General features: G+C 31.6%; 4 protein-coding genes across 7 annotated transcripts; 3 read left to right on the forward strand and 1 right to left on the reverse strand.

Annotated features, from left to right (window-relative positions):
- Positions 1 to 11,158, forward strand: LOC141459725 (integral membrane protein GPR180). Of its 2 annotated transcripts, XM_074139092.1 has the most exons (7): positions 2 to 607; positions 723 to 888; positions 1,339 to 1,572; positions 2,348 to 2,485; positions 3,413 to 3,668; positions 4,505 to 4,724; positions 5,971 to 11,158. In XM_074139092.1, exons 1-7 carry the CDS (start codon positions 117 to 119, stop codon positions 5,987 to 5,989), a joined length of 1,524 nt encoding a protein of 507 aa, XP_073995193.1. In that variant the 5' UTR covers positions 2 to 116; the 3' UTR covers positions 5,990 to 11,158. The 2 variants fall into 2 exon arrangements, with proteins under 2 accessions (XP_073995191.1, XP_073995193.1); XM_074139090.1 differs by having other exon boundaries at positions 1 to 607; positions 4,505 to 11,158.
- LOC141459733 (uncharacterized) lies at positions 9,386 to 18,994 on the forward strand. 3 transcript variants are annotated; one of them, XM_074139110.1, is made up of 4 exons: positions 9,386 to 9,525; positions 16,986 to 17,152; positions 17,937 to 18,099; positions 18,486 to 18,994. In XM_074139110.1, exons 2-4 carry the CDS (start codon positions 16,993 to 16,995, stop codon positions 18,766 to 18,768), a joined length of 606 nt encoding a protein of 201 aa, XP_073995211.1. In that variant the 5' UTR covers positions 9,386 to 9,525; positions 16,986 to 16,992; the 3' UTR covers positions 18,769 to 18,994. The 3 variants fall into 3 exon arrangements, with proteins under 3 accessions (XP_073995211.1, XP_073995210.1, XP_073995209.1); XM_074139109.1 differs by lacking the exon at positions 9,386 to 9,525 and adding an exon at positions 12,431 to 12,570; XM_074139108.1 differs by lacking the exon at positions 9,386 to 9,525 and adding an exon at positions 14,752 to 16,214.
- On the reverse strand, positions 18,459 to 27,736 carry LOC141459726 (endoplasmic reticulum-Golgi intermediate compartment protein 3). The gene is made up of 11 exons (XM_074139093.1): positions 27,244 to 27,736; positions 26,921 to 27,082; positions 26,728 to 26,844; positions 26,098 to 26,123; positions 25,927 to 26,018; positions 25,686 to 25,848; positions 25,131 to 25,188; positions 24,173 to 24,307; positions 20,547 to 20,653; positions 20,310 to 20,404; positions 18,459 to 20,235 (listed from the first exon to the last, which is right to left on the reverse strand). Exons 1-11 carry the CDS (start codon positions 27,332 to 27,334, stop codon positions 20,103 to 20,105), a joined length of 1,179 nt encoding a protein of 392 aa, XP_073995194.1. The 5' UTR covers positions 27,335 to 27,736; the 3' UTR covers positions 18,459 to 20,102.
- LOC141459736 (reactive oxygen species modulator 1) lies at positions 21,646 to 23,657 on the forward strand. The gene is made up of 3 exons (XM_074139114.1): positions 21,646 to 21,804; positions 21,888 to 22,041; positions 23,206 to 23,657. The coding sequence occupies exons 2-3, from the start codon at positions 21,914 to 21,916 to the stop codon at positions 23,312 to 23,314; spliced, it is 237 nt and encodes a 78-aa protein (XP_073995215.1). The 5' UTR covers positions 21,646 to 21,804; positions 21,888 to 21,913; the 3' UTR covers positions 23,315 to 23,657.
- Positions 27,737 to 27,900: the final 164 nt, after the last annotated feature.

Genomic DNA, 27,900 nt, shown 5'->3' on the forward strand with positions numbered 1-27,900 from the left:
TGTCTAGCTTGTCAGAAAACAAGATGGTCAGACGTGAGAGCGAGATGTGAAAGGTGTGAGAAGGATAGTGTGATATCTAGGTTAAATTGTTTACGAATTTAGTGCATATTTTAAAAATGCTCCTATTCAATATTTTAGCTACTGACATTTGTAGTTGTGTGTTTCTTTTTATTTTCCTCGTACAACAGGTACATAGTACACATCTCAAAGGAACATGGCATAGTTCAGAATTCTTTAAATTCTTATCAAAATTTGGTGTACAAAAAACTGATTTACATTACGAAAAAGATACATTAGGCTATATATTTGGTAATATTACTACCAAATCTAATTCTAGTCATTATATAACGCTTGCCGTATTAGAAAGAACTTTCTTTCTAGAATACTACGGTAATAGGACAATTATTGATAAAGAGAAAGCATGCTCGTATATGTTCAATAAATTGAAATTTGTAGCATATGATTCTGTATGCTATAAAGAGGGTTTGGACTTTTTCCGAAGAGTTCCTTGTCCTAAAGGTGGACTTTGTGTGGATGAAGATTCTCCGTGGAATGTGGTAAAACATTCGCAGTTTACCTACAATATTAAGGATTTGAGTGAACCTAGGTAAGAGATTGTATTACAGTAATATTAAATACAAAAAATCTGCAAGTATAACTTGTCATGTGAATTAACTTTCAATGATAAAAATTAATGTTTGGTTTGCTCTTATTGTATGAAGGTTTTGGTACGTGAGCCTTGTCTCTTGCTATCGCAGTAACACCACTTGTGAATGGCACCACATGCCGTACGATATCGAAGTAGAATACGATATCTGGCTTGTCAATGGAAATCCAAATACTAGCGGTTATAATCCTCTAGTGTATCAGTTCTCTTTTGACCGTCAGGTTTGTTTGCTTAAAATTTAGTTTTTAAAAAATATTTATTCAGAAATGATCAGTATATGTCTCAAATAATCTTAAATTTACTACTTCTAAAGATAACATAAAGCGGGTCACTACAAATTTTGATGAAAACATTGCTGTATGTAAATAAGGTTTCTGTAGCATATTACAAACTTTTTGCCCAGAAAACTTATCTATATATATTTTTATTTAGTGGTCTTAATACCAACAATAGTTATATAATTGATTTTTAACATTCTGTTAAAAAATGATGTGTGCGAAAAACAGTTTATTGTAAATCTTGAGACACCCTTCTTAAGTTGTGGAAAAAAATTTTGAGAATGTAAAAGGTTTGACCATCTATCAATAAGCACCGATAAAACAACGTAATTCTTTTTTTATCATAACTTATTTAATAAAAGCCTTTAAAGTTTTTTTTTTTTATGATTTCAGAACACCGTAGAATTATATTTACTCTTCTTTACATTATATTTTATACTAGTACCCTTACAATTATACGCTGTCGTGCGTCAGCGCCATCCAGTGACCAGACTTTTTACCGCTTCTCTGTTGCTAGAATTTTGCGGGCTAATCTTCAATCTTATTGATGTGATTAAATTTACAATTGACGGAATTGGATATCCAGATTTAGCCGTTGTTGGAGATATTCTTGACATACTTTCCAGGGTAAGTGTTTTTTACAGTGTTGCTTATTTACGTTAAATTCTTTTCCATTATAACCTTTTCTGAAGAAAACATTCCTATTGAGATATTGAGGGAGAATACATTCCTATCTTTTTGGAAAGCAACGCTTCTCTAAGAGCATTGACTACTAAAGCAATTTCACCCTTAATATTGAATATCAAGCTAATGGAAAAAGTGTAAATTGTTTCACATTGGAAGGTTTTTATAAATTTAAGTAAATTACAAAACAATTTATTGATTGGCAAAACGTTGTTTCTGTCTTTGTAAGAAAAGGAGATAATGCAAACAAAAAAAATCTACAAATATGGAATATTTAACCCTCTATTTAGAAAGAATATATTGGTAATGAGGTCAAATCAGGTTGTCAAACCACTAGTTTTACAAAATAAAAAATTTGTTTTGGTTGCGCATTCAGTGAGAGTCACCGTTCATGAATATGCAACTTATTTATGTTCGTTTACCAAAGCTAATGTAAAGTTGATATTTAATACTGAGGAAATAACATCATTTATAGATTTTTGAACATTTAGAATTTTATCATCAAATGGGTTTTCAATTAGTAAAGGGGTCCAGCAGTGTTAGCATTGAGCCAACCGCGTTAAATTTCTTTTTTTGGTTTTTAAATAAGTTACTAAAATGGATTGCTTTCAGTTGATGAAATCACAGAGGAGTGATAACCAATGTGAAACAGCCATTCCCTGAAAGCCGACACACAAATTGAGAAAATCAGTATATCTTTTTTTCAAATTTGTTTCAGACCACTTTTATGCTGTTACTTCTACTACTCGCAAAAGGTTGGGCCGTAACAAGGCAGGAATTCACTTGGAAGCCGCTTTTATTCACCATTTGGTTCATTTACGGCGTCGTACATATCATTTTATACGTTTGGAATAAGGTAACTAGCTTGTACTTATAATTAGGTCCAAAGGATTTCGTTCAATCCTGTCATTTTAATAATCTGAGGAGTACGCATGAGGCGTCCTGAGCAAAGCAAAAAGGCTTGGTTTCGAACCCGAACTCCAAGTTGTATATCTCCAGCCAAGGCACAACACGTGCATCGCCATTTTCTCTTCAGAAAAAACCGAATATATACGGGCTATCTGCTGTTAGGCCCATGCGATGTTATCTTTCCTTCGTTTGCAGTGTTTCTTAAGATGCTTACGTTGTCGGTCGAGAAAGTCATATTTTGGCTACCAATAATTTATTTATTTATTCTGGAACTCCAAGTAATCCTGCCTTATTACCTTTAAGACGATGACTCTTTTATAATATATTGAATCCCTTTGCTTTATCATCTCAGCTGCGGAAAGAAATGTTACGTCTAGCTTCACCTTGCTGGCCTATCCAGGCTAAGGGAGAAGTTAGACTAAACTTAACTTCCTCTTCCCAGCCTTTTGTCAGATATATGAACTTTAAGAGCTTTAGGAAGTTGTGTTTAGCAACTATGCTATCAAAAGGGAGACCCAAAACCCGGTCTATTTTCATCTCCTTATCCCTTTGACTTGCTCAGAAAATCTGGATAAATTGGGAGCTTAACTCCCAACCTCAGCTCTGGCTACACCTTAATTGTGTTTGTGAAGAGATGGTAAGTTCATGCCCTATTGGCGCATGTCACGCTGAAGCAAGTAAGCCTTCGTACTACAACCGCTCCCACCTGCGGGGTCTTAATGAACCGATATTGCCTCCCTATGACTCTTTTGGCTCAGCACCATTCGTTTACACCTTCCAAGAGCGACACTGGTTTATAACATATGTTACTGGTTTACCAAATAAGATTATTTTAGAATTATTTTTCCCCTGTTTTATATTTTCTTTGTTTCAGACGGAAGTGGATATCATAGAGGATATTGATGAATACGAAACATGGCCCGGATGGTTAATACTGGCGTTGAGATGTTTAATAATTGTTTGGTTTCTTCTGGAGCTGCGGTCAACCATGCGATATGAACACAACGAAACTAAATTACATTTTTTCTTACATTTTGGAGCTTCTGCACTGGTCTGGTATATTTATCTACCAGTGGTTGCTCTAGTCGCGCTACAAATACCTCCATTTTGGAGGTACAAGTTACTTTTAGGTATGGAGTAAATGTTTAATTTAGTTATGATAAAAGTTTCGATTAGGAAGCGAGAGAGTTAAATTTAGGCCATAAAACCCGTGACCTCAAACCGTTCGCAGATTTATTTTAGTTATTATTAAAGGAATTAAAAAATTATGATTAAGAAGGTTTAATCTAACGAGCTACTTATCTTCAAATTCTTGTATCATTTCTTCTACTAGTTTTGGATAATATTGGTGCCTATCGCCAGAAGCTTTTTTAAGGAGAAAAGTACATCCTAATCGTACGGTAGTACTACGCACATCAATCGATTAAAAATGGTATTATGGGGAAATCAATTACTTGCAGTTGATAGTGAGATAATATCGAACCTTAGAGTTATACTTATGTTCATAGTAATATAAAAGTGATAAAGAGCAGCTCAACATTTTGATGCACATCCTGTGAGTAAACAACGCGGGAATAGTAGTAAGAGAAAGTAGTTAGTGTTGTCACCAGATTTTGTTTTAATCTTTGAAATAATAAAAAAAATCAACCCAATTTATTGGACTTCAATTGCACGGTTTGTGACCAAAACTTATTCTCGCATGTTTTCTGGTGGTTACATATTTTTTCGAAGTATAAAATTCCTACATGGCGAGATTTTGAGTTCTTTGAGAGTTTCGACTTGTAAAAACAATTTTTTTTCGAACTCTGAACGGAAATGAAAATAGAACCATGAGCGTGTTGAGAAAACCTACCGATGTTTACCTATAAAGAATTATAAGGAAATTCGTAAATTAGAATTGAAATAATTGTAAAAATACTAATAACAGTGCAACTGTCTCACCTCAGATTTATCTTCCTCTTTCTAGGAATAACATACTCAGCGGACTGCTTAGCTTATATCGTAATGGCGCATCTATTATGGCCGACCAGAACTGAGCAGTATTTCTTATTAACTTCACATCGACTTGATCCAACTGAAGAATTGGATGAATTCAATGAAGCACCACACGTAATACATGGCACAGATATACCAACCAATGATCGCCAGCAATTAGTGCCCTGGGACCAACTGTCAGCTGAAGACAAGTATCCAAAAACTCATACTATCATTTCATAACCTTTTAATTTTTGTTTTCATTTAAATAACCTCTCTTCGGAATTTTATTTTATTTTGTTTCTATATTCGATCGTGTTAAGATGAACATATCAGAATAATAACTTCTTTTCTTCTGTAAACTTAATCGCGGCATAATCTGTAGTATCTAATAATTGCTATCCTGATCTACAGCATAAATATAGAGAACTGATTACTTTGCTTGAACTATACACTCTAGATCAACACGGCCTAGAAAAACTGTCATCTGTTTTAGATATATATTAATGATTTGATCTGATACAATATACCCTACAGTTACTATATAATCGTACTAGGCTTGAGTCGTGTTCACGCACAATGCTAAATACCCAGTGCTGTCCTAAAGGCTCCTCTCTTAAATCGGCCCAGTAAGCAAACGTCCCGACCCAGACAAAAACCTTACTCCAAATAGTGATTCCGCTAACCCTTTACTATCGAACTACCAAACTCACTGAAGAAAGAACTTCACCTTTGTAAGAGAACATGTTCTTCCTCCCTCCATTTATTATAGAAATAGAATCTTTTCGGTCCATTGACATCAGCTTCGTTTTCTTACGTTTATTTTCAATAACCGCATTTTCTTCTTGTTTTAGAAGCTCCTTTATCATGCGAAATAATTCGTCCAGTGAGGATACGAGAAAACAAACATTATCCGTGTCATTCAGTTCAACATAAATATTTTTGCCAATTTTTTCCCCTGCATAATCCATTTACAAGTTGATTTTAATCAATTTTTTAATTCTCACATCTTGGTTTCTTATATTTTTTTAACGGCTCTGTTCATCTTTTTTCAAATTAACCTGTAATTAGTAAGTATAGTACTGTAAAAAATTAAAGGGCAATAATTGCCAATTTTTTCGGACGGGGCTTAACGTCCAACTACCAATCAGGCAGTATTTAGAATGTATTAATAAAATTATACATCAGTAATAAATATGGATATATTCTGTATTCAACCTGTTTTTGGGAAAGCGTCTTTTAAAAAACATCGATTTTGTTGTTGCTATCGATAATATTTTATATTGTTTTTTTTTTTCCTATTTTAAAGTTGAAGATTTTTTTTTTTATTTTTTTTTTCTTAAACATATTAACATAACTTTAGAGTATATCTATAAAACTAACCTTACTAAAAATAAGGTGATAGTTTGGATTATTGTTGTTAATAACTGAGTTCTGATAGACTTGCTGCCCTTCTAGTGGCAATGTGAGGACCTAGCCAGTCGGGGCTGCTTGTGAAGGTGGAAATAGGTGAAGTGTCCAAAGGAAAAAAACGTCTACTTAATAAAGAAAATACAAAAGAAGGAAGGAAGAGAAGCAGTTTGCGGTGAATCTGTGTAAACTACGGCGTTCCTCTCCATCATTCCAAGTAGAGCAGCTGCGCAAGTAGCAAGAAAATAAAAATCATGGTTAAGAGTGAATAAGCATGTATATTAACTAACAATCATTTTATTTTTGTTTGTCCTTCATCCAAAAATAACCTTAACCTGCCATATTCCGGGTTTTTATGAAATTGCTAGGCTAGGTCTGTTTTGTTGCTTAATGAATGTTTAAAAAAGAAAAGAAATGGAAACCAATTTGAATTCTAACTACGGAGCTTCCAAGAATTGTTACTTTATTATATTTATAATAATTTATACTGTAGTAGAAAAATGTGAGTGTAATATTGATTCAATGTCTGTTTCAGTCAAGTTTTGCTATCGATTGTTAATTCTGTGAAAGAGATTTTGTTTGGGACAAAAATCACATTTCCGAGAAAGATATATTACAATAATTAATGTTAGCAGCACTCGTCATTTAGTAATTTAATGTTAGACCAAGATTGAAGAGTATTAATTGTTAAATCTATTTTTGGAGGAAGAAAAAATATAAATATCTTGATAATTAAGCAATAATTACTCATTGGAAAAGCTATGATGAATTGCAAACAAGATTTTTTTGAATTGATTGGGTGGAGCACTTGGGCGATATTGGTAGCGACATTTTTGTCAAAGTTTAGGCTAATAATTGTGGGAAAACAGATCCACATTTCCCATTAAATAATGTTTCGATTGGTTATATTTTTCAAAAATTGTAGTTTTTATTCCAAAATATTGGAATATTCTGTTCACAGTCCATGATTTGAACGATTTACATTTAAGATGATTCAACTGTTCTTTGTGTTGTATTTGAGGCGCTTCAACATCTAAGGTTATTGGAGCATTTTTCAGTACACTGACGGCCTCCGGACAGTGTTCTCTCGTTACAAACAACACTGTCCATCATTAATGTATTGAACAAATATAATAAATAGGTATTACACTACACCAATATTACTTTTTCTTACGTAGGTGACGTAATTCAATTTGTTGAAACTTGAAGTTTGTACTTAAAAAAAGCAAACTTCAGTGTTATTACTGCTCACTATAATGAAATAATATGTTGAATGAAATGTGTCACCACAGTTTTTCCTGAACCCCCCTCCCAAAATTCCCCCACAAAAATTTCAGCTGAATTTCTTTGGCGACTGTCTTGTCAGAGTACAGAAAAATTTAAAAGCCAAGGTCACGGTCAGTCACACTTTCTTTTAGCTGATGATATTCTTTGAACTTTAAATTTTGGTAAAATTTCTTTTCGGGGTCTTTTTCGGAAGTGACTCTTACTATTTCTTGCAAACTTAGTTTGTTCTACATAAATGTACAACTAAAACTTTCATTTCAATAATTTTCTATGAAAAATCGTCTTAGCGCATTGTAAATAAATTTGATTTAAAATTGTATTTGGGGGGGGGGAATGAAAGAACTTCGACAATTGAAAGAGAAGTTCGAAAAGAAGAAGTCTACATTTTATCTTGATGTGAAAAGCCAAACATTATGACAAATAGAAACGCAAAACTTGACTGAAAACTTTTTTCAATTGTATAAAAAAGAATTCAAAAACATTTTTTCTTGCTTAAAATACTATCCACCCAAAAACTTGTAAGTTCCTTCCGGTTAGTTCAATACTTAACGTCTTTAAGCAAGTAATTTTTTTTCTTTCAACTTATTTCAACAGCAATAAAATCTGTTTTATAACTGGCCTTATTAATCGACAGACTCATCAATAATTTGTAATAATTATTGTATGTTTAAATAAGAGATTTTTTTGTATTAGTTATTAATCATTAATATTAGAATTGCTTTAAAAGATAGTTGAATTGTATAAATTTTAAATGTTTAGAAAAAAATTTACTATCATAATTAATTTTTAGAGAATACTTTTTTTTTGCCTTGGAATTTAGGATTAGAGAGGGTTGCTTGTATTTAAAAAAAATTGATTGTTGGTAGAGTAAAATAATTTTTGGAAATTGTATGGTAGTAAAAAAGAAAAGACAGAATGGATATTAGTTTTACTTGAATTTGAAATTGTTAGTAATCGTCATTTTTAAAAATTATATCTTTTTTTCTATTTTTCCATTTTGACATATCTAGTCAGCATGATATGTAGTGGATTAAGGTTAGAATAAGTTTTCAATGGCTATTATTATTATTTACATGTAAGAGGTGTGTAACTTGGTACGTCTGTAATCTGGGAATGGAAATCTTACGTATAGACATATCGCCTCACAATCGATTCAGCTTGTGTCTAGAATGCGTTATAATGCATTATCTGTTTTGATTAAGCAGAAAGAAGTTAAAAAACTTCGTTGTAGTTATTTTCTCGGAAAAATTTGAAAAATCCATTCGAAAAAGTCTCTCACATTCGGTGGCAGATTTTAATAAAAATAATAAAGAACTCAGAAACGGCTCGAATTTCCAAACGGAATACCGAGTTACAAAGTTTTGGGTCTGTCTTTTAGGTTTATTTATTTTTTGTTCTCATTCTCTTGCAGAACCATTCAGTAGACCTCAAAACTCAACAAAAAATTATGAAAAAAACTCAGTTCTGTGCTATAAGCAGTTTAGAAGGATTTAAATTTCCAGATTTTTCTTCGCTGCCAGTTTGTTTAATTTTTTCAAATCTTTTTTTTCTTTGGGTAAGGGGCAAGGGGAGATTTTTACATTAATAAATACTTAGGAACTTGCTCCTAGATTTATTGGATGTGAAATACTTGTTTATTTTTGTGATATAAGTGTATTCTATTTTCTATGTTAATGTGGTTTATATATTTTTTTAAACTTAGTTATTCAAATATTGTAAGAAATTTTTTAATGTTTATTATGTTTTTACATTATTTTTCTATTTATTTTTATATTCCATTTCTCGTTTTATTTTTGTATTTCGTCAAATTTATTATAACCTATTCAGAATTTTTAATTAGTAGTCGAGATATTATTTTTAAAAATTCTTATTAGTATATTCAATGTAAATAAAAAATAGTATTAAGGAATGATAAATGATATTTGATAAGTCAATTGTTTCCAATAGGTCTTCAATATTATGTAAGCTGTGGTGCTCTTACTATATTTGTATATACAAAATGGTGTATGTTCCCTTCTTTTTTAGTATTGTTTTTTCGTTTTGTTATAATTGAAAAAAAATAAAATAAAATGTACTAAAACGTTTTTAAGGGCGGTAACGGGAATGTTTTTTCAACATTTTCAAGAGACAAGGGACTATTAGTAGTAATAAAGTTTATTTAAATGAAAAAAACAAAACACAAGGTATAATATTTTTGAGACAGAACAAAAAAAAACTTTAAACGGCATGGACAAGGGACTATTATGAAGTTATATTTTTAATGAAGTTTGGCCTAGGATGTACTCCAGAGATTTCAAGGTTGCTTCAGTGCTTTTGGTAAATATACTAATGATACGTCCTGATGTTACAACAGACATTTTCTAGACGATTGTTGTTTCTGTTAAAATCACTTTTTTGGTCATCATTCTTCATAAATGCTTTGCATGTATGTCGCTTTACCATTTAGAATAATTTTTGTTCCAGTGCGGTAAAAAATATTTTGGGGTTTATTCTGCTGACCCTTTCTTTGTAGATCTGGATAGAGAAATTCCTTCTAAAAGTGTTCCCAGTAGCTATAATATCGGCAGTTTTGAAAATACCAAACCATAACAACAAGCTTTGGATTTCAGTTAAAAGGGTTTTGGATCTATTCGGATAGTCGGGCTGCGCTGATAACGCGCTGAATTCATGCGTTTTCGCTTCCAGATGGTGGTAGAATTTTGTAGAAGACTAAAAGAGCTGGCTATTGTTGAAGATGTTCTTCTGGTCTCAGTGACGGGTCATATGGAGATTTCGGGAAACAAAGAGGTGGCCAGGTTGACCAAATTGGAAGCCTTATTCCCCGCTCGTCAGTTCAGAACTAGGTGATGGCTACCGAAAGTCTAAGTTGTTGTATAAGTTAAGTGTCAGCGCGCCCGTCTTGGGTCAGTTCTGACTATATAATGGGCCTGATGTCTGATTCCTTCTGTTGGATTTGTGATCATCCGATTTTACGACTGACTGTCCAGGAGGTGAGGAAATTACATTTAGGATCTACGGAACCACTTTGAGAACCATTGACGTAAATTAAAAAAAAAAGATATATCACATACAAGTACGTTGCTTCGAGCCAGTCTTTCGTGGACTTGTAATAATATTTGTGTCTTAAAAACACTGAAACCATTTAATTGTTTAATGTTTATATAGTCTCCCCTTAAACTCTTAAAAAACGTTTAATCCACGCCAATATACACTGTAAATTTAAATATGTACCGAGTACATAATAACTATTATATGCAATATGAAAGGAAAGACCTTTTGTAAAGTAATTAATGGAAAATTACTAAATAAATTTAAATATGTTGTTCAAATAAAGTAATAAATCACGAATTATATTTGTTTGATAAGAAACAGAAGATTTGCTCATTAAGATTGCTCTCTGTGGAAATTGTCTTTGTAAAGAATTGATGATAATCAAGCGTTCAGAATTTTACAGAAATAAATGTTTATAAGAAAATATTTTTTAAATGCACAAAGAAAAATGTCATTGTACAAATTATTATTATGATTATTATTTTGTAAGATCAGAATACAGCAAAAGTATAAACCCATCGTCTGGTGCTTTGTGAGAACATTGTACTTCTGATCAGTTTTTATTATTCGAAATTCCAATTAGAATAATAATAGCAAGTTAGATATAAATTAGTCAGAAATGCTTAATTGTGGATGTTGCTATTATTTTTCAAATCTAAAGAACTGTAAAATACTTATCTTTTCATTATTATTTATTTTAAACTTTATTGTTGAAGCATTCCACATCATTGCTGATTAAAATTATTATCATTAACTAAAAAAAGACCAAACAGTATGGAATTGTATGTGTATAAATGTAAATATTAAAATAATATAAACAAAATGACGAAACATATTCGAGAGGGAGAAAAAAAAAAACTTTTTAGAAAAGATTGTAAATAAATAATTTCGTCCATTATCTACGTTTTTTATAGAAGATGTCTTCCCATATAATTTTTTTTTTTTTTTGAATGTCTTTGGAATAACTTTCGATTGTTTTAAATTTATTTCTTAAAAAAAAACGAAATCGTAGTTGAGAAGGATTAATGAGTATATTGGTATTAAATTTTTGTAAATTTATTTTCTTAAGGTAGGTTTTAAATGTGTTAACCCATTAGTGTGCAGTGTTTCTTAAATTGAGGCCAGAAATGTTTTGACTTTGCGTATTTTATATGATTTTTTTACTTCCTCTTACTGTTCTATGTAAGAGGAAGTAAAGCGATAGAATCATATTTTAATTTCGAGTTTTCTCCGTATTTGGACATCCGATTCGAGGTTGTCTACCTATAAAAAAGTTGTTTTTCCTATTTACCAAAAAACAAATTTCGAATTAAGTTCAAAAAATGTTTATAACCTATTCATGTGCCTCGTGACAGAATCGATTTTTCAGTTTATATATTTATACATTCTGTTCAGATTTTATCGAAAATTATTTTTATCGATTTTCTTTTAACTTTGTACATATATTGTTGCATATTAGCAGTTCAACTGTTGTTTGAAATATTTTCCCGGAAAAATTCGATCATAGGCACTTATGGGTGAGTAGGTGTTTAGGCTTTCCTGTAAAGAGTTATTTCTGCTTAATCTTTGGAATTGTCTCAGATTAAATCTTGTTCAGATTTTTAAAAAAGTTACCACAACTCCAAATATGAACAAAATTAGTTGACCAAAATATCTTGATTTTTTGGTTTTTGTTGTTAGCACTTAAAGGAACATGTATGTTATTTAACAAATTTTTCGTGAAAAATTATTACTTTCAAGAAAATTTACATAAACTATGATAAGAGAAAATCGTGTAAATACACCAGATTTTTTTGGATTTATTGCTGGGCAGTTATGAAAAAAAAAAAAAAAAAAAAAAATATCGTTCGAACTGGAACATTAATTACTGTCAAAGCTGAAGTTTTAACACCGATTGGGAAGAAAATAAAGCAGGAAAGGCAAATGTTCATCATAGGATGTAAAACTGGGGATAGAGATTAAAGTACAGATCATTCAGTAGAATAATAAACCTATTACAGACTGTCTGAAGACAAAGCACTGATAAAAAAAAAAGAAGAAATTATAATCTAGTTGTTATACAAATGAAAGGCTTCTGGAACAGTAAACTTAGGGAGAAGAGATGTTTTCAATAGGTTATTCCCATGGATATGACTCAGCCAACGCATTCATCTTTACAGAAAGTGCTTGAGAAGAGATGCGACGTAATTGTGGTATAAAGCGAGAATTCATGAAGATCCACGCTAAGTTCTTGAAGTGTTACCGGATTGGATGGGCGTAATCACTTAAGAAAAAATTGTAGACAAGGGTTCAACGGAAATCCTCTTACAGGTTGGAAGACAAGTTAATACTATCTTTGCAAGGTTTTCTTTTCAATAGTGCTTTTTTAAAAAAAGCAATTCAAATTGTGAATTAAATTTTATAATTTAGTAAAGTAATGTAATCGCCTATTTTTTCAGGCGGGGCTTAACGTCCAACTTGCAAATAGGTGTCGTGGACGGAAAATTTTATAATTTAACACATTCATGTTTTTTTGTAAAGAGCCACTATTTTTAACTGAAATTCTCCCATGCCTTAATGCCCAGTTTCCTCCAATGAGAACAGTTTTCTCGTCATAGGCAAGAGTTTACGAACGGTATAAAAACAAAACTGATAGCGAGGAAATTATAAATAGAATGAGCGCTAATGGGTTGACTTTAGTTAAAATATTCTTATTAGATAAACATTAATTTGTAAGAAATATTGGTAGAACACAAAAATAGAGTTCTAATAAACAAAAAGAAAATAGAATTTTAGGCTTAAAATGAATATAGAGAGAAAAAAAAGAATTGTTCATAATTTGTATCAAACCATAAATTTATAACAATAAATTAACTTAGAAAATATATTTTAAAGTAGAACAATCAAAATTAAAACAAAAAAATTGAACATTATGTTTATACAGAATTAAAAAAGAATCCGTTTATCTAGCCAACCATTGGTTTGTTCACAAAGTTATTACAGAACTTAAATTTCAAATTATTTTATCTTCTACGCCCCCTAACTTATGTTTGTCTAACACTAAATTTCTGATTTATATTTCATGCTTGCAAAAAATTTTAGAAATTGCAAACTTGCTACACTTAATATGTGATATTACTAAAAATATTGTAGATCTTACAAGTACACATAATGAGGACATAAACTTTAAGGAAAATCATTGTGGCAATTTATTCAATAATCAGAAAATATTTCATAAAATGAAAAATTTACTAGTAATGGAGAGAAGAAGTGGTAGTAATCCTGCGGATTATCAATAATTATGGCAGTTTTTACCATAAATGTCCTGAGTGTGTAAAAGTTAAGCAGTTACCAGATACAGAAGAAGTTAAGTTACAGATGTTATGTGCGATTGTTTATTCATTTACAAAATTGAAAAATGCAGAAAGTTTAGGAAGTGATATCCAAGGTTTAGAAGGATGCTGCAATAAGGTTTTTAAAAATAGATCAACCGGAGGTATCATCACTTGGTTCAGTGGGTTCGATTTTCTTCAAACTTTGTTGTACTTAGGTAGTTCTGTAATTTGTGTTTAAAACATTTTTCTTAGAAAGTTACGATTATGGGCACTTCTGGGGGAGGAATGGTTACGCTTACCTCTAACATGCCATTTTCGTGCATAACACTGTCTTATCACATTCATAATAATAGAAAGAATCAAATTTGGTACAAAATTTCCCAAACTTGAAGTAAATAGAAATTGTCGATTTTTTTTACAATTTTGAAATTTTCTCGAAAACAACTCCTACCACTTTCTTTAAATTTAGTGTTCCAGATCTATAGTTTTATTTGCAACATTTTTCTTGGAAAATTCAATAAGGGACAGTTAGATTCCCTGTAGAGTGTCATTTTGTGTTGACTTTCTAGAATATGGTACCTTACATGTGTTTTTCAGCTTCGTATGTGCATTAAATTCATTTATATTATCCTACACTATCCCTGTTCTAGGAACAGTTTTCAGGAACAACGTTGTACAGGAATTTCCATGAATATCAAATCTGCAATAACTTTGGGAACGCACTCAGCATAAGTTTTATTAATTTTCTTTGTATAAGAAGACATCTCATAATAATTGTCGTACTTTTTAAACTGTAAATTTATTCTTATCACAATTTCTATCCCTATTCCTAACCAAACATTTTTTTTATTACAATTTTTATGTTTGCAAAATAAGAATTATGATCGGTTTACGAAGAGATAAGCTTTTCCAATGTGTGATCTTGTTTCTTCATTGCGAACGACAAATGTACTGCATGAGAAGCGTGGGTGATGTACAGTTTTATTCACAGTTTAGCATCTTTCCAAATGTTTTAAACCTTTTCATTTTTTTTTTCTCGAAAAAGAAACCATGGTTGCTCAGATTAGCGTTTAAAATAAGCATTAAGTAATTAATAAATCATTACTTATTAAAATTATTTACTTAAATACATAAGTAAAGAAGAAATACATTAATAAAAGATGCAAATGTAAATTATATATTTAAGGACACAATAGATGTAAATTTTAAATTGAGGATCTCACTTTAATAAAATAAAATGTACGTGTATATACTAAAATAAATTTTAAACAAAAAGTCCTGGCACATTTGTGTGGAAATTAATCCAAAATATAATTGATTATTACTAAATTATTGAAAAGAGTAATTTTTTGCTGTTTTAAATCTATCTCATCTTTCTGTCTCCCCCCTCCCAAAAAAACAAAAATTGAGAATTTCAGTTGAAAGCTGATTTTAAAATTTTTACTGTTTTATTTGGGATTTGTGTTCATTGTTTTTTTTATAGTTGCATAAAATTGATCAAATCGTTAGTGTTTATGCTTTTTTCCATTTTACTATGTTATCTCTCTCTCTCTCTCTCTCTCTCTCTCATTTAACACGGCTTTAATAAACATATCTCGTCATCTTTTCTGAATTCTTTAAATTGATTTAAACGGTTCATAGTTTGGTTGGACTATTTTACATGAAATCCAAGCTCCATTTTAAGTGGATTTGGATTTCACGATTTCCCAAAGAACATCTCTATTGCCTAGATCCTGCGATACTCTCATTGTCTTCGTACAATATACTCTCGTTATAAACAATATATTTCATCTAAGAGGTAGTCGCTGAATTCGAAATCTGGATCTCTTGTTGGAATCCAGTATTCGCTAACCATTCAGTTAATACCTTTCCTGTATTGTCTTCTATTGTCCAGTTTTACTACCTGTTGATATTTGTGCATTTTTTTTCATTTCTAGGATTCGTATTTACGTTCTTAAGAATGTTTCGCTCCTTAACAAATATGCTTGTAGACTTAGGTATAAGTTACCACTGTTACTAGTGTCTAAAAATCGACTTCAGGTTTCTCTTACGAAAAGATACTTACCTTTTCATTGTTGGGACATACGTTGTTTAATGAGATAATTCTAATTTACAATCTTTTAAGATATATCATTTTAGGTTTGTTACATGAGGCGAATGGGTCATCAATAGACAATTGTTTTGTGATTTAGCGCGCTTGCGCGATCTCTGTAGCCGTTGAATTCTCTTTAAATTTCAAATTCTATTGGAACAATTGAATATATTTTGCGCATGCACGACAGATTTTTTGAAAATTTCCTATAGCAGGTAACTCCTGGGCAAGACCCGAACTTTCAGTTCATGATTTGATTCTCTGACTGCTCAAAAACGATCACAAATAAGTTTGAAACTGGTTTCAGTTCTAATGCAACAGCCCACAAAAACTTGGAAATCAGTATGAATTGAGTTTGAACACCCAAGTCTCATGGCACAGGCTCCGTATAATTACTAACTAAACAGAGGTTCCTTGGAACAGACCTATTTTATTACATCATCTGTTTAAGTTAATAAACAAAATTATTTGTTAAAAAAAAAATGTAAATAGAAATTAAAATGCGCTCAAATTCTAATTTAAAATAAGCGAGTCAGTATTTAAAGAATGTAAGTCAAATTTAAATAAATTCTGGCCATTTAATGATATATATTAAGAAACAAAAATCTAGTGTAACCCTTACATAACTGCAGTTCGCGTGATAAACTTTAAAATTAATACCGAAAAGATGGCTAATTCCAATATTATACATGTTTCAGAACAGCCTGTTTTCTCTCTCTGTTTTCTCCTTTTGTTTGTTTTATTAATTTAAGGCGTCGAGGTCTGAGATCGTTGGTGGCCGGAGTGTTTTTTCATTACACTGCCGTCCTCCGGACAGCGTTCGTTTGTTACAGACAACACTTTCCTTCATCGAACTGTGAGCCATAAGAAGCTCCTAGGAAGAGAGAAATCTAAGGGCTAGTATCTGGATTCGAACCTTAAATCCTAAAAGGGAACCCAGTACTCTAACTACTGAGCTGATCCCCTCCTTTTTCACGGATGAAAATAATTTGTCAGGCAATTTAATTTTTTACTGTAATTACTTAGCAATTTGTTAAGAACGCGTAAATCTTTCTACAAATCACTGATCAGACTGTTTAGTTAAACCAAAACTTATTCATTGACTTACTGACCCTTACAGCAATAATTTATTAATAAGGCAACTTTGTAATTAGCCAGTCGATGTAAACGTTTCAAACACTTGTGGATGTTCAAGTTGCCAGATTTACAGCACAACAGTTGAATAGGCGAATAACGTGCACTTTATTTCAGCGTATTCTGACTCTTAATCAACTCCATAACTTGAATTTTAATTTATATTTATTTGTATACATTTCTAGTTAAATAATGCCAGCTATTTCGGATACCAACGTGGAAGCAATAGGCAATGGGCTTCTTGCTATTGTATCGTGTTTTGCAGCCCTAAAGGTCCAGAAAAACTTTCCATTTTGTTTGGCTGCTTTCGCTTTGATCTGCATCAATGCCTTGATAAGTTTCATCTCAAACGGTGAGTATTTCCAAGTTCTTCCTATTTATGATTAATGTTTGTAGGCTAGGTGCGATCTATAGTCCCAATGGGACTGCATATCCGAAGTAAAACCAACAATAAAAGTCGACAAGAACCGACCTGCCAGAAGTACATATTAAGCTCTTCCAAATTCCTGCCAAAGATCCAAAATTTTGTTATAATTAAAAAAAAAAACCTTACGTATGATTGGTAAAATACAGATTCTTTAAAGAAGTTCTGTCTTAACTACGTCATGTAGAGAATGACTTCGCCTCTTCAAACCAAAATGTCGAAAATAGGGGTTCAACCGGAAGGCCTGTCCATGAAAGATTCAACAATATAACATCAGATATGAGATACAAACAGTTCTCAACTTCTGGCCATGCTTGGGAGCTCGAATGCAATGTGATGCGCATGTAGCAGAACTGAATGAGACATCCCTAAAAACTAAACACACTGTAGAAAAACGATTCAACAGAAATATAGAAGTAGTTGTCGCAGTAACCAGATGGGTAAAATATCGTAAAATACAGGTCATATTTGTAGTTATCTATATGTCGTTTGGGACTGTCATAACAGTTAATAATACAGGAATGGCCAAATTAATTGGTCGCTCAAGGTCAAATTACAGATTTATCAAAAAAAACGATTCCCAAATATTAGGGGGGTCTTCTTAAATCTTGTGTCCGTCGCCACCTTTATGTTTACTGTGGAAAAGCATAATTAATGTACAAAATATTATATTTCAATTGTTGGCAATAATAAATATTTCCATGATTTTCAGTTGATGAAGATTCATCTGTGGTCAAATTGCGCAAGGAAGTTTCAAGATTGTATTATTATATAACTATTCCATTGATTGCCACTGAAATGTGTCTTTCGACATGTGTACGAGACATTGTCGCTTACCTCAACCTCGTTATTCCAGTTTTTGACTATTTCCTAAGGTCGAAGGATTAAAGTACTTCTTAACTAATTATAATTATAAATTAAGAAATTAAAACTACTGAACGGTCAAATGATTCCACATTATAGTGGGTGTCCCATCACCCAAGCATCCACAGCTGCCCCAAAAAGTCCCAAAAATCGCTAATAAACATAGTTCCAGAAATGCAGTTTTCACTATCCATGTATATTGACCAATTTAAAAAAAAAAAAAAAAAAAAAAAAAAAAAAAAAAAAATTAGTTTCTAAGGGAACCTTAGTAAAGCATTTCCTTTAAAAACTAGTAAACTAAAATTTTCATAACAACAATCCCACTGGCGAGAGGTAAGCTAAATTAAAATTAAATTAATTACCAGCCAAATCATAGACACATTTTTATTTTTTGCAGATTTTCAAATACAGAAAAAATATCTGTGATTGAAATGGCGCATTTTGGGTCTTTGGCTGCCATTTTGTACTGTACAATAAATATCAAACGATTCATTGGCTTCGCTGTTGTATGTTCATCTTTGTTAACAAATTTAGTTGCACCTATTAAATCAATCAGCCAAGTTCAAACAAACAAGTTTTTTCCATACTTTACGATACTATTGTGCTGGACGACTGTCAGTTACCTTACTAATCGCTCATTAAAAAAAGTATTATTTGATTTTGAAAAACAGTTATATTGATTTATACAATAAATTTAAAATATTAATAAACAAAATAATATTTTTTACTACATTTTATCAAATCAGTACCCTGGAGGTACACAACAATATGTCCAATTTTAAATTTTTTACAAGAGAGCAAATGAAAGAGTTTTTTCGCGGTTTTTTCTTGCTTATAAGCCCACAGAAGTTATTTTGCTTAAATCTTTGGTCGATAATAAGTAACATGGATGCACCGTAAATGATGGTTGGGTAATAAAAAAAGAAATATTGTATTAGAAACATTAAAAAAATAAATTTAGTAAAAATGGACTTAGTGTTGTGTACCTCCAGGGTACTGAAATATTTTAAGCGAGAGGTTTTTTATTTCACAGCCATTTAATTATAGAATTGTCAAATCTTAATAACAATTCAGTCGATACGAGATATTGTGACAAACTGAAGGTATATCCAGCATTCAAATTTCTACTACGCTATCTCCAATACCAACCAAAAACAAACAACTTTTAAATAAAATTTCATATTTATTAATATATAAAATACAGAACATCTAAACAAAATGTTCTTTTGTAATTTCATGTCTTACATAAAAGAACTCGCCAATGGTTACAAACAGTATGTATAGCAAGAGAATATACGCTTAGCAGTCACCAAACTACGAAGTAAAAAACTCTTTAAACATCTACATAGAGATTATTTAACTCCTTATGATCAGGTGAAAACTTCTGATTAACGAATAAATATCGTAAATCTACTTTAGACACCCACTTACGATTTTAAAGAATTTAATGCTTATCGGAACGAAAGCAAAGTAAATCTGTTGTGGAAACCCTCCGTTAATAATGTAACTAAATTTTAATGAAAATTGGAATTGGTACATAAAAGCAAGTTGACTTCAATATTTTGCGTGTTCACTTTAATAAAATAATTACATTTGAAGGGAGCGTTTCGTCACAGCTTCTCCCAAAACCCTACTAAATCAATAATAATTATGTCTGCTAAATCAACTTAGGTATGTATTTCAGTAATAAGTTATAGCAGTAAAGCTGAATAATTCGATTTTTTAACAAATACGTTGCATTTACAAAACACTGAGAGATTGATATACACCATTTTGCAATTTTATTAATTTTGCAAAGATTCCCAATGATAGCCAGTTAAAATTAAAGAGCTATTTTGGTTTATGATTAGAAAATAAATTAATTAGATTGTGGAAAATAAAATGTTTTGCTGAGCTAATCATTTGCAATTTGCAACTGAGATAATTCGGTTAGCCCGAACTAGAACTAACTCCAAAACTTAGATAATAAATAAAACAGATTAAAATTCTAAAGATAATAAAAAACTGTTACTAATTAGCTAGCTTTTCCCAGATCGATCTTATGAAGAAGCTTTGAAGATCGATAGAATATTGAATCAATGAACATAGCAACAATCCAGACACCACCAACAATGGAACAAAGATCGGTTACAACGTGACTGATTGGTCTGCAAATAAAAAATTACCTATGAACTATTTTTTACATCTTATCTAAATTCATCTTTAATCTATTAAAACTCACATTTTTTTCTCTGAAATTTTCACCATCATTGCTGACAGTTCGTAACTAAAGAAAATCCCAGGCATGCCTGAATCTCTATTTGGCACTGTCATTACCTAAACAAAATTAAAAAATAGAAAATATGGGTTGAAAACTTGGGCGTTTTTGATAGCTTTAGGTTTTTGATAGAAGTTTTGGTAGAAAGCTCAGGTGTTGTATTTGTACTTAGAATGCATAAAATTATTCGGTAGCACCAACCTTTTCATGTTTTGTAACTGAAAACTGATTAGTATGCACAGTTTGGCCATCTTCGGTAACATACATGGTTGGAACAATTTTTATATAATAGCTGAACATCTTCGCACCTGTAACAATTACAAAGCAACCGTGAAAACCATCAAATTTAAATATCAGTTGGATCATTTATATCTTTAGGCGCGCATACTCAATCAATCGGTTTTAATATGCTATTAAACAGAGCTCAAATTATTCAGCTTTATCTCTGAGAGCTAGAATGAGTTTACTTCGAGAGAGTTACGATGGTTGTTTAACATTAAAGGAGAGTTGTTGCAGCTCAATACTTCTCCAATTTGGGATAAAAGATTGATATGTGTTCATTGGGTAACTCTTGGGCCGGATATTGTCTCGTTAAGATGTTGGTCGTAGTTACTATCTTGGTCATTTCTTCCTTGACAAAAGCTCATACATCTGTTGAATTCCCCAAAAAAGCAAACTGTTGACAAAGCAAGCTTTCCTGCCAAGCGTGGAGATATCGCCCGTGGCTCACTGAAGAGTTTAATTTTTAATCTTACTGTTTTTAATAAGTTGTATTTATTTATTTATATTTTATTTTTTCATTATAACCATTCTGAACAGAGATTCTGTTTTTCCTACACTCATTTCCATATCAGAATTACACAGAAAAAAAGTACATTATTTTAATGGCAAAACACAATTGCTAGCTTTTACATGGATGATATCTGAAAGATTAAATTTATTCATTGCTGTTCAATTTTTGAGATTTTCTAGAAAGTTACGCTAAAGAATTTCTTTAAACTTGGCACAACAATTAGATACATAGTAATGTATGAAGTATCGAGCGAATAGAGAATATACAACTTCTACAGATGAACTGCATTAACTAAAATATCTGCAACGACTGCTCATAAATAGGTTCGGCAGCAGATTTATTTTTAGGTTTGTAATTTCTTAAACGTTCAGTAATGAAATCTGAAAAAAATTACGCGTTAAAACCTTAAGAAATTTAAATTAATGGTCACACAAGAGCTTTTAAATCACACAGATACTACGCGGGTTTGCATGGTTACGGCTGTTTTGCGTATTAGTCTGGAGCGCTTTCTGATGATAAAAGAATAAACTAAATTTCCATTGAGCAGGTTACCTTAGTGCAATATGTTGCTAGGTTAATTGATAGTCCTAACAAATATCTATATCAAACAAAAAAATCAAACAAATACCTAAATCCAGTTCAGCCTACTTACATTAAACAATCTCGGTAAACAATTTTATCCTTATTGTTATGTTAACAGCGCGCTTGTTATTTCATACAAACTTTTAATTTCTACATATTTTAAATAGTGCATTAGGATTCGCTTCCAGTAATAATGCCAGTACCTGTCGGAGGATATCAGTCGGGACCAACTTGTTGGGACAAAATGAGAATGGGATTTCTCATTGGATTTAGCGTTGGAATTGCCTCTGGAGCCCTGTTTGGTGGGTTCACAGCATTCAGGTAGTTTATTTCTATTTTTTTTGTTTACGTACTTTTACTTAAGCTTTCGTACTGAGTTGGAATAATTTTCAGTACAGTATGAGTAATGAAAACGAAAAATGAAGATCATAAAGGAAGTAAGAATAATGCCAGTTTCGGTCCATTATTTTTTATTATTTTTGCCGAGTTTTCGTCCTAGGGGTTAGGTCTTCTTCAGGGCTTATTAAAACTGTTCGGTAGGTCACTTGTATAAGAATTGATCGTCAAAAAGTGGACGAAAAAGTGTAACGTTTGAAAACACCCAACTTTGACAATTTGATACATTCATCAACTCAGAGTTCATTTATTCCGGCCCATTCATTTGGAACCGACCTAGTAACTCAAAAAGTCATAATGATAAAACAATAATTTAATTATTAATGTTAATTTTGTATGTTAAAGAGATCATGAAGCGATTTTTATTTTAACACATTATCTCGAACAGTAATGCATTAAATTCTCAAACTAAACAAACAAACAAAATTCTGTGTCCTCCTCCATGCAGCAGTACACGAAAATTTATTCTAGCTTCGCGTTTTATCAATCAGTTGAAGTATGAATGTTAATTAAAACCTTTTTTCTTTTTTAAACAAAACTGTACAATTATTATTAACAGATTATTTTCATACAATTTTGTAAAAATTTACATGAATGATCAAATTTTTACTTTACTGAGTGATTGGAGATTTTCTTGTTAACGGCTTCAACGATTTTTCTTTCAAAATAATAAGGTTGTACCCACAACTTCAAAATATTTTTGCAGAAAAATTCTATTAAGGGTTCATTGAGGAGGTGCGAAGACTTCCCTTTCGTGTCAATAAATTGTCCAAGATTTATTTATTTTTGTAAATTACACATTTTGCCTTTTTTTAGTGAATATAAGTTATGAAAAATATTCTTTTAGTATAAACGTTGGAAAGACTACATGCAGCAAAAACTTCTAACAACATCTTGAAGAACACCGGCTTAATTGAGGTTCCGGTTTTCTTAAACGTAGCTTAAGAAAAATACATAATAGAGGGTGTTCACACAAGATTTATGTTCTAATCTCATCTGACATCAACAGTTACTCAAATTGTTGACTCAATTTGTACTATATTAAATGTTTCTTTGTGAATAATTAAAAACAAAAAATGTTTTATTTAGATACGGATTACGAGGGCGTGAATTGGTGAACAATCTTGCCAAAACAATGCTACAAAGTGGCGGGACATTCGGCACGTTTATGGCAATCGGTACAGGAATCAGATGCTGAAAAATTATTATAAATAAATAAAAGAAAGTCCAGCTGGTGCAAAACAAGAACTTTACATAATTTATCATCAATCAGATGTCATATAGGTTAGAAGCACAATCAAAACAGTCAAATCTCTCAGACCACAGCACAAGAATGGATTTTTTTTTAAAAGTAAAATATGTTTTTCAATTAAAATTAAAACAAATAATCATATATTTTGCTTGGTTTATTTAATAAGTAATTTAAAGATTATAGATAATTCATATAATATGTAATTAAAAAGGATCGTTTAGTATTTTGTATTATAAAGTTTGTAAACTGCTAGTGTTATTTATACGCATATTATATATTTAAACTTCTATCTGATGTTTTTCTACATCCCTCTTAATTATTTCTCCTGAAAATTTGTAGATGAAAGAACGATGTGAGAGAAGGCTTGAGAATGCGCTCTTATTGATATTAAAAGAATATTTTAGTTTTATACAGACAGATACTGGGAATTAGAGATGCAGGATTATAACCCAAGAACCACTTGGCGAACAGGAACAAAGTTGTGAGTCTATACGATAGTTTTAGGGCGTCAATTAAGAAACTATCACATGCACTGCTAAAGTGAAAGAAAATGGCATGCGAGTTTAATCTACATTATGAATATAGAAAGTGTGCAGAAAAGCATAGGAACTATCTTCAAGGCAGTGAACGATCTATTCGAGATTAGAGATACTTCCAGGAGAGGAATTTCTTTAAACTCAATTTTAGTAATTCACTTAGCCTGACTGAACAGTATAAAAGAGGACCGTTGAACATCTGCAAGAGTGAGAGAAACCAAAAATTAATAGTAATTTTAGCTTAATATCTTGATTCTTGCATACAGACCCTCATGCGCAACTCCAACAGTTCCGTCGAGTGGACTCACATTAAGAAATGTCATCTGCGTCTGGCCAAAGGAGAGATGTTTTACATGATGCGTGGTATTAAACTGGTTGGAGGTGAAGGGCTGTACGTCGTGAACTAGGAAAACATAACATAAAATATTAGGTCTAGTTTCTTTAATTATGATTTTTAACAAATCACTTTTAGTCAGATATCACTTCTTCACATTAATAAAATAAATTTTTTCCCTTCACTAATAAAAATCAAAAGAGGCCTTCTAGCAGGGTTTCGAAGTTTTTAATATGATAAATACGGAAACAGGTACTAAAACCATAAAAACCAAGGTTTAACGCATTATTATTATTATTTTCATCATCCACCCAGCGATTTACTTGTAACTGTAAACTTTTACTGTCATAACAAACCTGTAAGTAAATGCAAACCTGACTTATTTAGTGGCTGTGTATTTTTTACTTTTATTAAAAAACAAAAAAAAAGTCGGGTCTGAAATTTTCTTTTTTATTTATTTAGTTTTTATTGAATTTTTACACTTAGGTTCAAATATTTTAAAATAAAATGTAATTATTATTATTTAGAATAAAAGCAAATAACTGAGACTAATTGATAGCAAATAACATTCTTTTTAATAATGTCAACAGACAAAATACTTCGTTTATTGCATTAATATTCTAAGATAATTTGTTCAATTAATAATAATAATTAATAAGAAACATTACCGGTTTTTTAAAATTTAATCATAAATTTTCAAAATGGGTTTTGTATAACCTAAAAATTGAAATAAGGCATAAACGGTAAAAATATATCAAAAACTTCTAAAATTATACATATATTCATTATTCATATTTTAGTGAGCCAGTCAACTCAGCGTACGAATGAATTGCCATTTTTAAAGATCTGCAATGTAGAACTTGCGGAATTTAAAAAGAACACATAAACTTACCATGAACGTGATTGATTGAGAAACTCTGACCAGGTGCAATATGGAAACTGCCAGCGACCTGTAATTGAAACATTTGAAGTTAGAATTTTGTAGCCAAATAAAGAAACTGCATTTCAATGGCTTATATGGATGGCTGTGGCTTTCAGAACAATGTGGCTTAGGGTAAATAGGAGAGCCAAGATTCGGTTTTAGCAGCTGTAGGAAGAGAAATGAATAGATTTTGGTTGCTTAAGAGAGAGGCTAAATCTTGGCAGCTGTAAGGACTTTCAAAGTGTTAGTAAGTTTATCCAATCCTCCAGGCATCTCCTCGGGCGGTTAGGCAGCATTATTAGAAAGCCACAGCTAACCATCCAGCCAATTCTCTGGCATTTTATGCAGACTTTTGAACTTCTAGGTCGAATGTTAATAGTCTAAATGAGATTTGTCTCGGGTTTTTGGGACATTAAACAGATCGCGTGGCAGGAGAGGGCGCAATTAGAATCCTCTAGAGCTTTTCTTTAGCTTAACGCTTTTAAAGAGCGGCATAACAGCACCGCGTCCCGTAAAGTAACTTACCCGATTAACTTTCATAAATCCTTCAAACTTGCATCCTTCCTGAAACGCTTTCTCCATTTGAATAACATTGGGAGAATGTTTACACTGTTCAACTTTGTTTTCTTGCATATGCCACCTTCTCTTTCGATAAGCTTCTTGCACGTCTTCGCAAGTATTGCAACATCTAGTAAAATTCAAAATGGTTACACGCTAAATATTTCTAGTTTTAATATGTTGATAATAGTTTCATTTTAAAACTCACGTTATGTTCAGCTTTTCTTGATGATTACTGTCTTCAGCACCGTAACAACTGCCACACTTTGGTGTCGTGGATTCAACACTAAGTACACTCTCCTAAAGTAACGAAAATAATTAATTTAATGTTTTTTATAAAGTAAAAGTGGTGAATGAAATATTGAGAAAAATTACTTACGGTGGTCAATGGTTTGCTAACAAGTTCTGAAAGAAACAATCACTGGTTACTCTTTTAAGATAACTTCACAACACATGAAGAGAGATGGACAGAGTTCGGTATTATTTGAAATATTTTAAGCAGTTTACTTCAAATAATCTTTAAAAAACATTAATTCATGTCAGTTATTTGAACTAATATCGAGAAATTTGTATTTGTTACTTTTCTATTTAAATAAAACTACTTATATCCTCTCTATAGCACGGAAGAGGGTCCGTTCTGAGTGAGTCTTCCATCAAAAAGGTTCCTACAAATTTTTATAACCCAAAATTTTGTTGTTTTTAGAAGCCTTTCAAAGTTCTTTTTCTGGATACGAAAGCATGGAAGCGTGAACCACCGTTATCAAGCGATTATATGGGTACGAGAACGATGACAGTAAGAGAAAAGATGAGGTGAGAGAACCATGTAGCCTGGTACTCACCTTATCTTTTGCTTTCTCTCTCTCTCCAACAAAATTGTAAGACATAAGTTTGGCCCTCCTCTGTTTCTACCCAAAGACAGCAACCCTCCGACGTCATCCACTTATATCAAGACTAGCTCATCATTATTCTAATAAGTAAAATAGTTTCAAAAGAAAGAAAGAAACTTTACCCTCCTTTTTTGGCTCTTCGATAGCATTTCCATCAAGATCGAGTCTAGTTTTATAAATATTATGATCAATATGGAGATGCTGTTCACCTGAACTATCCATTGCATCAAACGATAAATCTTGAAACAAAACAAAAAATATCCAATAAAATAATTCCCTAAAAACTAACAATTTAAAACAAATTTAGGTACTTACAGTCGCATGATATATGTGGCAAGACGATGGCCAAATTAATAAACAATTTTGGATTTCTGGATGAATCAACTAAAATAGTTTCAGTAGTTTCCTGGACTGTCCAGTGCTCGTAAATTCTTAAGGAACCAAGCAGTATGATTGTAAGCCAACTAAGAATGGAAACTGTTCAATAAGAGTTGCAAATTAGTAAAACAAAGGTTGGAATTCTTGCATTAAGAATACCTTAAAAGCTTGTTTTAATCTAAACAATATTTTGAAAAATAGAACCTACCATTTTAAACTGCTACAGATACTTTGTTTCATATTTTCTAATTGCAACTTACCAGTACCACCAACTAACGTCCTTTCGTGATAATCATCTATCGGCTTGTAATATGCATCGAATTCTTTCAAGTTTTCAAAGTGTTTCTTCATTTTAATTTACTTTGGCTCACTTAGATTAGCTACCTATTTCAGTTAAAACAGGATTTGGTCCTTATAAGTTATGTTGAGTTATCTCATCATAGTGCACACACTATCCCTTAAAAAAGCAAAACAGTGAACAGTTGTAAGCAAAATCTTTCATTTGCATACAAGCTGGAACACTAAAAAAAACTAGCCGCAATTGTGTATCACCTTACTCTTCAGAGAAGTTTGACACCGAGCAGGTTACACATACATGTACATATGTATATGTACGATGCTAATGTAGAAAACTACACATACATAGATTCTTTATTCAAACAAACTTGTGTCAATGAATGTTTCCAACATCAATTGCCTTTGATAATGACATTAGAAACCATCCATAAAAACCAGACGTATATTGCTATTTCGAATTCGAATTTTGAGTAATGAAATTCAATTAACTTCTTATCTATCTATTACATTTTCAAATTTTTGAGTCATCGTTAGTATTTGGTCAATTATAATAATGTTAAGCCAGGTCTCAGAACCATACCAGGCTCTATTTGTTGAAAGCTCATCTTTTGTTTTTTTTT

This window comes from Rhodnius prolixus, unplaced genomic scaffold (assembly GCF_049639745.1).
Source record: "Rhodnius prolixus isolate KJV_2025 unplaced genomic scaffold, Rpr scaffold_17, whole genome shotgun sequence".
In the NCBI taxonomy this organism is placed as follows: Eukaryota; Metazoa; Arthropoda; class Insecta; order Hemiptera; family Reduviidae; genus Rhodnius; species Rhodnius prolixus.